At 37.0% G+C, this 13,212-nt stretch overlaps 1 protein-coding gene across 18 annotated transcripts in view; it reads right to left on the minus strand.

The window, feature by feature from the left end:
• Window positions 1–805: 805 nt before the first annotated feature.
• The window catches only part of TRDMT1 (tRNA aspartic acid methyltransferase 1), a 60,662-nt gene continuing 48,255 nt past the window's right edge, over window positions 806–13,212 (minus strand). For 17 of the 18 annotated variants that reach the window (XM_045399639.3, XM_065520383.2, XM_074001148.1 and 14 more), the window contains 3 exons: window positions 11,694–11,751; window positions 10,524–10,653; window positions 2,811–5,325 (listed from right to left, as the gene is read on the minus strand). In XM_045399639.3, coding sequence (XP_045255574.2) covers window positions 5,225–5,325; window positions 10,524–10,653; window positions 11,694–11,751 — 289 coding nt within the window. In that variant the 3' untranslated portion in view covers window positions 2,811–5,224. Of the gene's footprint in view, window positions 5,326–10,523; window positions 10,654–11,693; window positions 11,752–13,212 lie in introns of all 18 variants that reach the window. The other variant, XM_005564725.5, reaches the window with a different exon arrangement.

The following is a 13,212-nucleotide window of genomic DNA, read 5'->3' on the forward strand; positions in this document are numbered from 1 at the left end:
GCTGACCAATGGAATGCAGAGTGAGAAGGAAGGTGAAGACGATCTTTGGTTATGAGGCTTGAACTTGGAAGATTTGGAGACTAACCATACCATAAATATTAAAGTGGAACTGACTATAGAATGGAGAGTGCTGAGGCTGCAAACATGCTAAATTTGATGCAAATTTGATACAACTTGAATAGCAAGATATCCAAGTTAAAAATGTACCAGCATGAAGATTCTAGAATAGGGCTTAGGAAAACAGCAGATTTAGAGTCATCTGGGTGTCACTGGCAAAATGGCTGAAGTTGTAGGAAAGGGTGAGCATCTCTGAGAAAAGTGTCTTGAAAAGTGAAGGGTAGAAAGAGACCTGAGGATTGAATCTTCAGATAAGTCAGCTCCAAGCCTCTGCTCTTCTCTTTCTCTTTCTTTCACTCTCATCCTCTGACCCTCTAGGTGATCTCATCTGATTATAGTGCTAATTTAGCTAAACAAACATGTTCTCTGTGTACACTCTTATAATTTCAATCTGTCCTGACAAAAACAGAAATCAAAATGCAAACAAAATACACAGCAAATATTTGAAGTAAACACTGAAGCCATGCTTAGGTACAAGCAAAGAAGTGAAAAACCCTAGGGTTATTCAGAGGAGAGTTCTTCTATGGGAGAACTCAATTCCTATCTTCTAGTTTTTGTGAAAATTTCCAGTCTCATATTTATAGGAAAAATGAGATTTTGGAAGCTTTAGGAGTCAAGTGTGGTGTACTTGAGGGAGACTTCAGTAAGTGCTGGATGTGGCGGAAAGCAAGACTCAGAATCTATGGTAAATATAAAGCCAATTTATATGAGAACTTGGGGAATACAAAGCCAAAACAGCTCGTTGCACATGCTCATATTTGTTGAACAACTTTATTTAAAAAGAAAGAAATTCACAAGCTAAGACACGAATGGTGATGGAGTTTGGATCTTGATTGTGTAAGATTTTGAAGAGCATGAGTACCTTAAAATGTTCCTAGACAGTCTAAAGAAGGAAACGGAAGATAGAAACAACAACAAAAAAGACTTTTTTTTAAAAAAATTGAAGCTTTAAAATTTTACCATCAAAGACAAGAAATAGTGACAGGGAAAATGATGCAGACAGGTTGACTCATGCAAACTGAAACCAAAGAACATGTGCAAGATGCTTAATACCTTTTTAAAAGATATGCAAAGGGAGGCTGGGCATGGTGGCTCATGCCTGTAATACCCAGCACTTTGGGAAGCCAAGGTGGGTGGATTAACTTGAGGTCAGGTGTTTGAGACCAGCCTGGCCAACATGGTGAAACCTCATCTCTACTAATACAAAAATTAGCTAGGTGTGGTGGCACGCGCCTGTAATCCCAGCTACTAAGGAGGCTGAGGCAGGAAAATCACTTTAACCCAGGAGGGGGAGGTTGCAGTGAGCTGAGATCACACCACTGCACTCCAGCCTGGGCAACAGAGTGAGACTCCATCTCAAAAAAAAAAAAAAAAAAAAAAAAAGGGGAAACTCTCAAATGAAAGGCATAACTAGACATCTGGGTGTGATGGAGGACCAGAAAAGTGCTTGCTAAGAAGTTGATATGATAGTTGTATATAGCACATTTGAATGGTAGATGGGAGAGATTAACTAGTAGACAGAGGTCCAAAGGCCACGTCTTTAAAAATTATATCTCAGTGCAATCACAGGCTACAAGAAAACTGCTGACGCTATATGACCCTCACTCAATTTCAAAGTCCAAAGCTATTACTAAGTCAGTGTCATAACTGGTGGCCTAAAAGAGTCAGAATTTCAAGCCGAAGGCCAAATTATGACAAGGTAACCTTCTGTTCATAACATAAGCAATTCAGGAAAACTCACTTTAATCTTTTTGTATATGTGGGATTAAAACTTGGTCCTTATTGTGTTATCTTGGCTTATTTAGAAACGTCTTGTTTCTAAACTCTTATTAAAGCAAAAGAGCAACCACAGTGACTTTGGTTTGGATGCGGACACAGTTGGCCTGCAGAATGCATCCTTTAGTAGGTGCTTGATGTTAGATGAAATGTGGTTGCTTCTTTGTTCTGTTCTGCTATAGCTAAAATTAAATCAGTTTTATTTATCTTTAGTTCATTTCTCTCTCCTCAGAAGTCTCCAACTTAATCACTCTAGACCTGAACTAGGTTGAGATGGGAGCAAAACCCAGATGGTGATTTCTGCTGAGGAATTCCACCCCTACCAATGCGTTGAATTGCCTGCACTCACCTCTAACTCCATCCAACTTTACATCCCACATGGTAGCAAAACAGCTTTTCAGGGCAACTTAAAAGCCTCTCTACTAAATAACTTTACCTCTTTGAAAAGTTGGATCATTTCAAGCAACAGTTTACCCTCAAATTTCTAAAAAAGTGCTGTGCGGACCCTCACTGTTCACAATTTCAACTACCATTTTTGCCTCTGTAGAAGGCTCTACTTTTTGAGGAAGAAAAGTTGGCTGAAGGTTGGAGGCATTTTCTCACCTTTCCAGGCACAGGGCAGTGCCCGTGGTGCAGGTCTGATTTAATAGCCAGAACACCATGTCCAGGGTCCTCTATGAAGGTGATGCTGTCATTCCTCTTTCTTGCCTGCCACTGAGGATTGTCAGGCTCTGACCCCTCCTATAATGACTACCCACCTCTTCAAAATCATTTTCCAATTATGACTCATTTTGTTTACATTAAATGATCTGATCATCTTTTAGAATTAGTTTTGGATCCTGAAGACATACTAAAAATATGAAGCAGGGTAATAAATACCTTAGAATTATCTGGTAAGCCATTTAAAAGAGCAGGAATGATGGGAAAAGGGGAATGAAAAATCAGTTTACTGTTAGGTATGGTGAAGATTGAATTACACATTATTCTCTTGAAAATGAGAAGCTATGTTTTCCAATATCTGAATAAACGTACAAGTCCAAATATCAGGAAAAAGAATTTCCAGTGCAAATTTTATATATAGCATTATTACCAAAAGCATATAGCAGATATTCCATAAAATAACATTTTCCAAATTAATTATGCATACATATACATCTGCTAATTGAATGACACTGGTAGATACATCTTCATTAAGATGTGAATTTTATGCTTGTTACTGTATATTTTCAATTATGAATTAAGGGCAAGAATCACCGTCTTCTGTGAATACACTTCCATAATTTAAAAATTCCACAAAGCTACCTTCTGTCTTCCAGTTTGTAAGCAAATGTCTCTACAGGCCTTTCAAGTGTTTATAGTTGGTGAACAGTAACTTGACACTTATTTTGCATAATGTTGCTCAACCGAATGTAGGATACTATAATTATAGCATAATTATTCATAGAGTTACAGTAAAACTCTAAACCATTTTATTTAGAATCTTTCAGCAGTGAAGAGAACCTACATGAAAGTGTGCCAAAATAATTTCTGATTGTTTACTGAAATTTATGAGACTTGTAATAGGCTCTGTCTTTGAACACATATGAAAAATGTAGATAGTGATAATTTCTGTATATGGGCTGGCTTATAGCTTCCCTATATTCATATTTATCTATGAGAAAAATTGGTAATAGACTATGATTTTTTTCAATTGCAGTAAAATATACATAATATAAAATTTATCATTTTAACTATTTTTAAATATACAGTTGCAGTGGCATTAAGTATTCACATTGTTGTGCAATCATCCTCCTCATCCACCTCCAAAACTTTCTCATCACCCCAAACAGAAACTTTGTACCCAGTAAGCACTAACTACCCATTCTCCCTTCCCACAGAGTGGCTTATTTCACTTCGCGTAAGGTACTCAAGGTTCATCTGTGTCACCGCATATGTCAGAATTTCCTTCCTGTTGAAGGTTGGTACCATTCCACTGCATGCACGGAACACATTTCATGCAACCATTCAAGGGTGAATGGGAGGACACTTGGGCTGCTTCTACCTTTTGGCTACTGTGAATAATGGTGTTATAAACACTGGTGTACAAATATCTGTTCAAGTCTCTGCTTTCAATTCTTTTGGGTCTATAGCCAGAGGTGGAATCGCTGAATCATAGGGTAATTCTATGTTGAATTTTGTGACAAACCTCCATACTGTTTTCCAACAGCAGCTGAACCATTTTACGTTCCCACAAGCAACGCACAAACTTCCAATTTATCCACCTCAAAATAGTTGATTTTTAAGAAGAAAAATTTGAATTAAAATCTTGTAATACGATTTCTGGACTTGTTTCTTTTCATCTCTCTTCTCTTTGTCACTTGCTTTTATCACAAACCACAGAATTTATGATACAAGACTTAGTTTGATTAGAAACCCTAATTCCAAGAGGTCTACTGAGGAAGAGAGACAGAGAAAGTTAAAAGTCATAAAAGTTAATTCAGAGTGTATGTTGCCACAATAAAGAACAATTGGGGGAAGGGCAGTAGTGTCATATGGCACGGGATCAGAGGGCAGCTTCCTCTCTGAAATCTTAATGCCATGCTACATTCCTCAGCGTGCAAAGGCAAATTCAACTCAGAAGCTGAGAAGACAAAAACAAGATTTGATAATAGCAAACTAAAGGAAAGTACATACAAAATGAAGAAGGAAAAATGAGTTTTGTCCTTCAGACAGACTGAGGAAAATGTAGATAATGTGCACCAACAGTTTCTGTACCACTTGATGGAGAGATAATCAAACATTTAGGATTGTTTTTCCTGACATAATCTTCAGACTGCTGTATAAATTGAATAATGATAATTTGGTTTACGTATCATATGCATTTGTTTAGATGAAATAAAGAAGTGTTTACAGGATTGGAAATTAAATAAAACATTCAATGGGCTAGAATTAGAATCATTATTTTAAAATTAGAAATAAAAAACTTCTTTAATTAACATAAAAATATGCCTGTTATGACACTGCACAAGATACTCATGTAGACACTAAAATTCTAGTGCTCCTTGATTTGTTTATGAAATCATTTTAAAAAGAATATTTCACATATATATTTACCAGTTTCATATGCAAATATACTCTCCATAAAGCATACCAATAGTTTGTATTTTATAAAATACAGTAATACAAATTTGAAGAAACAAGTGGATTTTTTTATAAAATCCAAATTTCTTATTAAAGACAGATTAAAATAATTTAGCTAAATTCCACCAGAATTAGTCCAAAATAGAATTTCAGAATTACTCTCCAAAAATGAAGGAATATCATATGACCATCTTTCACAGTTATTTCGAAACTATTCACATAGGATTTTGATTAGTTTAGCTACTACATGCACGTTGAGACTATTTCCAAGTAGGCGATAACGCTGTTTCACTGTTATCTTCTCAGGAAATCCTAGAAAAGACAAAGAACAATTTAAAGAAATCATTTGTAATCACAATTTCCAGAGATGAAAGGATGTATCCTTTAGTAAGGGCACAGCGGTCATTTCATAAATAAATCACTAAGGTCTCCATGAAGTTTTATTAACAAAAGAGAATTTGGAGCCAAAAATATTCTATAACATTATACTGCCTACACAGTGAGATAGCAACATATCACATTATATGTTATGCTCAGCACACACACACGTACACATAAAATATCCACAGAACTCAGAGAAATCCACGTATTAGTGCACTTTTAAAAAAGCTATGGCTGCCATTATTTCACAGTTCTTTCTTTAATAATCATTTTAAGGATATAATTTGCATAGCATAAAAATCACACACTTAAAGTGTACGATTAAGAGGTTGTTAGTATAGTCACTGAGTTTTTCAAACATCTCCATTGTCTAATTCCAGAATATTTTCATTACTTCAAAAAAATATTTAGTACCTATTAGCAGTCACTCCCTATTACCTCCATGCCCCCAACCATTAATCTACTTTCTGTTTCATATGAATTGAGCCTTAAAATATGTTGTTTTTTGTGTCTGGTTTCTTTCACTGAACATGTTTTTTTTTTTTTTTTTTTTTTTTTTGAGACGGAGTCTCGCTCTGTCACCCAGGCTGGAGTGCAGTGGCCGGATCTCAGCTCACTGCAAGCTCCGCCTCCCGGGTTTATGCCATTCTCCTGCCTCAGCCTCCCGAGTAGCTGGGACTACAGGCGCCCGCCACCACGCCCAGCTAGTTTTTTGTATTTTTTAGTAGAGACGGGGTTTCACCGGGTTAGCCAGGATGGTCTCGATCTCCTGACCTCGTGATCCGCCCGTCTCGGCCTCCCAAAGTGCTGGGATTACAGGCTTGAGCCACCGCGCCCGGCCTCACTGAACATGTTTTAAAGGTTCATTCATGTCATAGCATGTACTAACACCTCATTCCTTGTTGTGGGTGAATAATATTCTATTGTATAGATTTACCACATTTCATTTTTTCATTCATTCATTCAAAGACATTTGGATTGTTTCTACTTTTTTGGCTGTTGACAATAATGCTGTTATGAACATTCGCGTATGTTTTTGTATAGACATATATTTTCAATTCTCTTGGATATATACATAGGGGTGAAATTGCTGGGTCACACAGTAAGTCTATGTTTAATGTTTGAGGAACCGTTAGATGTTCTTCAAAGCAGCTGCACCATTTTACATTCACATCCAGCAGTGTATGAGGGTTCCAATATCTCCACATCTTCATCAGTACTATTATTGTTTGTCTTTTCTATTTTAGCCATCCTAATGAGTATGAAATAATATCATATTGTGATTTGATTTACATTTCCCTAATAACTAAGTAACATATTTTTAATGTGCTTATTGGCCATTTATCTATCCTTTTTGGAGAAATATTGACTCAAATCCTTGCCCATTTTAAAATTGGATTTCTCTTTTTATAATTGTTGAATTGTAAGAGTCCTTTACATATTCTGGATACGAGTCCCCCACGGTTGTTTTTACACTCTGCTTCCACAAATTGCCTTTCTCATGTTGGACTTCCATTTGCTATACTCCTTTCTTAAAACAAAAAGGCCCATGGATCCCTCATACGCTGGAAGAAGGCTTTGCAAATATCAGCATGAAAGACTGTCCATGTACAAGAGTGTGCACTATAATGTTAGTTATAATGTCAGGATTTCACATTCAGCATACTCTGGCAAAGCAAAGAAATAAAGGAAAAATAACTTAGGAAAATTTTTTTAAAAATTAGGAGTATTAAGAATAGCAAAATTTTGGCCAGGCGCGGTGGCTCACACCTGTAATCCCAGCACTTTGGGAGGCCGAGGCGGGCAGATCATGAGGTCAAGAGATCGAGGCTGGGCGCGGTGGCTCAAGCCTGTAATCCCAGCACTTTGGGAGGCCGAGACGGGCGGATCACTAGGTCAGGAGATCGAGACCATCCTGGTGAACACGGTGAAACCCCGTCTCTACTAAAAAATACAAAAAACTAGCCGGGCGAGGCGGCGGGCGCCTGTAGTCCCAGCTACTCGGGAGGCTGAGGCAGGAGAATGGCGTAAACCCGGGGGGCGGAGCTTGCAGTGAGCTGAGATCCGGCCACTGCACTCCAGCCCGGGCGACAGAGCCAGACTCCGTCTCAAAAAAAAAAAAAAAAAAAAAAAAAAAAAAAAAAAAAAGAGATCGAGACCATCCTGGCGAACACAGTGAAACCCCGTCTCTGCTAAAAATACAAAAAATTAGCTGGGCGTGGTGGTGGTGGGCGCCTGTAGTCCCAGCTACTTGGGAGGCTGAGGCAGGAGAATGGCGTGAACCTGGGAGGTGGAGCTGGCAGTGAGCCAAGATCACGCCACTCTCTAACCTGGGTAACAGAGCGAGACTCCGTCTCAAAAAAAAAAAAGAAAAAAGAATAGCAAAATTTCATATACTTGTGAGGACAGGAAGGTAGAATTAGTTACAATAAAATTGCTTCATCGACACTTGACATTTTATTAACTGCAATAAAATAACAGCAATTACTGTTGCAATTAAACAGGATCATAAAGTTTCTATTCTAAATTAGTAAGCACATTCCTTATCTAAACTTATTTACTTCAAAGTAGCCAAAGGTATAAATGTACCTACAAACAGGCTTTTAGACTATCCCAGAGACGACCTTTTGCAATATTACAATTACATCAGAAGGAAAGAAAGGTTTGAAAACAAACAAGTAAGATTTGTACAAATTATATCTATGTGTGTGTGCGTGTGTATGTGTCTGCATCGGTGCATATTTCTTTAAATCTAAACTGTTAGGTTGGCACAAAGGTAATTGCACTTTTTGCCACTGAAAGTAACGGCAAATTACTTTTGCACCAACCTAACAACTTGTGGAAAACATGACATAATTTTTTAAGTTAAAAGACAACTTTTTAAAAACTTAGATACATTAAAAATAACAATAATAATCCCCAAAAACAAAGAAATATAGAATGGACAAGGTCAAGATATCAGCTTTCACCCATAAGGGCAGGTTAGTGTTTTTCTTCAAAAGCCTACTACTGTAGAACATACACCACCAGGTGTCACAGAACCAGGACACAGCGTTCATTGCAGATCCATCATTGCCAGTAGACAAACAGCTCAAACAATGCCCATTTTTGGACCCAGAGTCAATAATGTTGGAAACACACATCAGGGACAGTTGTGTCACGGTGCTGCTCAGTGGTGACATCAGGGTAAGCTCAACTCCACAAACATATCATGTATCTCAAAAGGAGGTTCAGTAACTTCAAAGGCTGTTTTTCTAAGTGCTACACATATAATTCAGAGAGTTTTGAAAAATTCTATTTTACCCACTTAAAATTTTAAAACAATGAGAAAAACATTTATGAAATAAATATTACAAAAGTAAATAAATGGCTCATTCTAAAAATGAAATCTAAAACAAATTTTACATTATGTCTCAGATATTATATAAGAATTCTGTATACATTAACTCATATAACTATCACAATAACCCTATGAAGTAGGAGTTATGATTATCCTCATTTTACAGACAAGTAAACTAAAGAAGGGAACGGTTAAGGTGGGGCTGGGATATGAAATCACTCAGTCTGACTCTGGGCTCTGTACTCCTTAGCAAGGTTCAGTATTACCAAAGTGACTACGGCCCTTTGAAAACAAAAAACCACTGGAATAAAGCTGAGGAATTCGTTTTAATTAGATAGTTAATCTCTTTTCTCTCTTCAACAGTATGTCTAATTGCTTATCTGAAAAAAGGAAAAAAAAATAGTAGCTAGGAAAGCAGACTAGGAATGAGAATTCTTGAGTCTAATTCTCAGGTCTTTATTTGTTTTGTAATGCTCTCACTCATTTTGTGACATAAACTACGACAAGGAAAGTTTGTGTTTCTCTTAAACAACACTCCCCAGGATATTTGGTACAAAAATGAGATCACCAAGAAAGAGGCAGGGAGTACAAAATAAACCTGGTTGCTGCGACTACGCTCAGAGAACCAATTACCAAGAGGGTAGTCAAATTACATTGGCAGTTTGTTCCCTATGTACAAAACAGTTGTGTTCCAAAACCTCAGCTTAAATCCCTTATTTAGAATTTGAAACATGATCTATTAAACCTGTTATTTATTTTAGGAATAGTGCCATATTAATATTATAAAAGTATTGGACTTAACAAAGTTTGACTTTTCTGCATTCGAACTCTCAATCAGAGTCCTCAAAAGCACACTTCCTCCTTCTCTAGCCAGGGAAGCATGCTAGGGAGGTCAATCTTTCTCCCAGTCCATCAGCCAGGTACTGGGAGCATGCCCACCCCAGGCCTGAGAAACCCACAGCCTCCTTAGAGCTGAGAGCACTGGCCCTGGTGGTGGGATCAGGGAGATGGGCTGGGGCATCTCTGAGAAGGCCAAAGCAGTGTGTACAACCTCTTCAGAGCACCAATCCCTGGACTTCCTGGACTGCCAATGAAGTTAGGTCTTTGACTTTCTGACTCTACAACTAAATCTTCCCACTTGTTCTTGAGATTCCTTGCTGTAGATCCCCAAACTTTCAATTCTGTGTCAATTCATCTCCTGTGTCAATTTCATCTTCTGAGTGCCCCTTTCATTCCATTATGAAAGCTCCTTCCTAGACAGCCTCTCCACCTCCTCTTTCTCCACCTACCCCTTGTAGGGAAGGATAGAGCCACACAGCTGACACAGGTGTATCTGAGGAGAATAAATACCAATACATCCCCCACCCTTCCAAAATAATCCCTCAACTGCCTTTTAATTTTTTTAAAAAGGTGATCGAAAGCATTCTTTCACAAGCTCTACTGTGGGGTGATTAGGAGAGAACCTCTGAAAAAGAAAGTAAGATGGAAAGGGGATGCTATGCACAGCCATCTGTGGAAAGAGGTGAGGAGTTGCCAATGTGACCCTTCTAGCCATGCCAACCTCTGTGGCCCACTAGTGGAGCTAGTGAGAGGGAGAATGAATCAGGGAAGAACCGAATGAGGCAGTTATGAGGGTAAAGAGGGCAGAAAGATGCCATAAAGGCATGATCAGGAAAGGAAAGAGGTTTCTTGAGCCCGTTTGTTGAGGCAAGTCCTAGACACACAAGTCCCTAAAGATTTTTGAGAGTTTTAATACATGAAAGCTGAATTCTGCATGTATCCCACATACCGAACTCTGGAGGAAATCCAAGGAGATTTGCTATTTCTTTAGGAGTGAAATATCGCAGTTTAAGCATTAACAGCTTTGTTATCTGTTCTTCTTGTGACAACTTGGTAAGGGATTTGTAGATATTCTCAATCTGTAAGAAAATACCCAAGATAACTAAAAAAGTAATGTGCAATTGGATTTAAGATCTTCTGCTGTGAGACAGTTTAAACTCGATGGACATACAGTCTGCTCTAACACACAGCGGCAAAGTGCACAGGGCAAATTGGCTCTGTGCAATAGACTACATACTGGCTCGATAAGGGCAATGTAAACTTTGAAAAGAAAAAAAGGTTAACATTCAACAGATCAGGATATTTTTCAGGGTGTCTGTCATTTTTGAGCCCTTAAAATAAAATCATAAGAGTATAAACAATAAATGACAATATAAAAGAAATATAGTAAAAAATGCAAAAGAAGCTTGATAAAACAACCAAGTCGATTTTACAATAAAACAGGAGAATCATTAAAACTTTCATTTTTATACTTGTTTTCATCAAGATACTTCCTTAAAATGATTAAATACATTAAGCAAATATAATTTCTTCAATCCAGACATTCATTTGCCTATAACAGAATTTTTACCATGGGTAAATTTTATTAGTTAAAAGTTTGAATCAGTATAAAAGATAATGTGATCTCACTTTAAAAGTATTCAAAAAAATATAAAACTTGCTATATATTAGACTTGTATTCAACCATGACAACATGAAGAGTTAACAACTAAAGTATTCATAAAGCACATTGCTAAGATTTTTTTTTTTCCTTAAAAGGAAGTTTATAGTGTGTACTGCAAAGGAGGGCTCCAATATTAAGATGTTTCTACAACATTTTAGAGAACATTAACTATTGTAGGCTGAATTTCAACTTACTATTTATGGAATAAAAGAAAAGCAGAAGGTAAAAATAAGAAAAAGAAAAACATAAAACATTCCTTGTGCATATACTCATGTAGAGCAACAAGAAAAAGATTTATTCAACAGTAATAAAATATATATATGAATATCCATATGAATGAATAAAATATATATTGATGGCCAGTTGGATGCATAAAATTATTTTAATGTTCTCAAAGTATTATACAATTTTAGTTAAAAGTTTTAAAGTGTTTTAGTTTTAAAACATGCGTAGTACCTGCACATCCTCTGCAGTCTGTAACACAGACCCTGTCCCTTCTATGTAGCTTCCATATCTGAAAAATCAACACAACTATTATGCAGCACCTGATGTATGTGTTAATGCTATATTTCTTAAATATTTATTGAATGAATTAATCAATCTACACAGTTACATCCTTCTGAAATATCTGGAATAATGTCACATAAATATCATTTGTAGGTAAAAAATTACTAGGTAAAAGACATAAGATAGTTCCATTTAAATGTCTCAGAAATGGGCCGGGCACAATGGCTAATGCCTGTAATCTCAGCACTTTGGGAGGCCGAGGCTGGTGGACCACCTGAGGTCAGGAGTTTGAGGTCAGCCTGGCCAACATGGTGAAATCCCAGGCATGGTGGTAAGTGCCTGTAATCCCAGCTACTCAGGAGACTGAGGTAGGAGAATCTCTTCAACCTGGAAGGCAGAGGTTGCAGTGAGCCGAGATCATGCTGCTGCACTCCAGCCTGGGCAACAGAGTGAGACTCTGTCTCAAAAAGTAAATGATAATAATAAATAATAAATGTCTCAGAAATGAAACATGGCACAGTTTTTTTAGTTGAATAGACACCACTGAATTATGAACTATAAGTTGTTATTTCTTTGTATTAATTGTCCCATCTTGAATGTTCACCACTGGAAAGGATGCACTTTATATTCAAATATAATTCAATAGTGGCTCCCCTGCCACATTAACCCAAATGCTGTATAGGTGAAAAGAAATTGCTGCCATTTTCATCATGCCTGAACCATCATTTCCTCTCAGGAACCCACCACCCTGCCCTCTAACACCATGGCAAACACAGTGCCACTGAGCCTATGTCTGCTTGTCATTTAACACAGTACGATTTTATGATCACTTAGACCATTATATAAAAAAACTACACAGAAAATATAAAACACTTCAGAAATGCAAGTCATTAGCAGTATGTCTTTCTCTAAGATTATTGCCAAGCTGGCCGTTCAACATTTTAGCATTATTTCTTTTTTACAAATAAAACAGTTTAAAATAAGAATTAGAGGGAAAAAGTCAAACCAGGAAAAAAACAATTTTTTTCAAACTGTCTTTTTCATATATATTACACATATAAATATGTGTGTATATACACATAGTATCTATACCAAAATAAATTTTACAATCAGCCTTCTTTTATGTCATCTGTATAATTAGAAAAGAATTTCAAGGTTGTTTATTACAAAATTGCTAAGTCTTATTTTATGAGAGTCCTAAACAGAACCTATTGAACTTGGTAATTGACAAAAGCCCAGTGAAGTCTTTCAAGGTAATGGAAAGCAATAAACTCTTTCCCCTGAAGTACAAGGGCAGAGTATAATAAAGTCAGAATGAGTCTGGTATGGTTATATTGGGGTACAGGATATCATACAAGATATTAATAGCTAGCTAGAAGGTAAGAACAGAAAGCCTGAATTGACAAATCATACAACTACCTATCAAATGAGGTTGAGTAGCATTCAGAAAGCAGAGACAGAGATCCTT

Source organism: Macaca fascicularis, chromosome 9 (genome assembly GCF_037993035.2).
Source record: "Macaca fascicularis isolate 582-1 chromosome 9, T2T-MFA8v1.1".
In the NCBI taxonomy this organism is placed as follows: domain Eukaryota; kingdom Metazoa; phylum Chordata; class Mammalia; order Primates; family Cercopithecidae; genus Macaca; species Macaca fascicularis.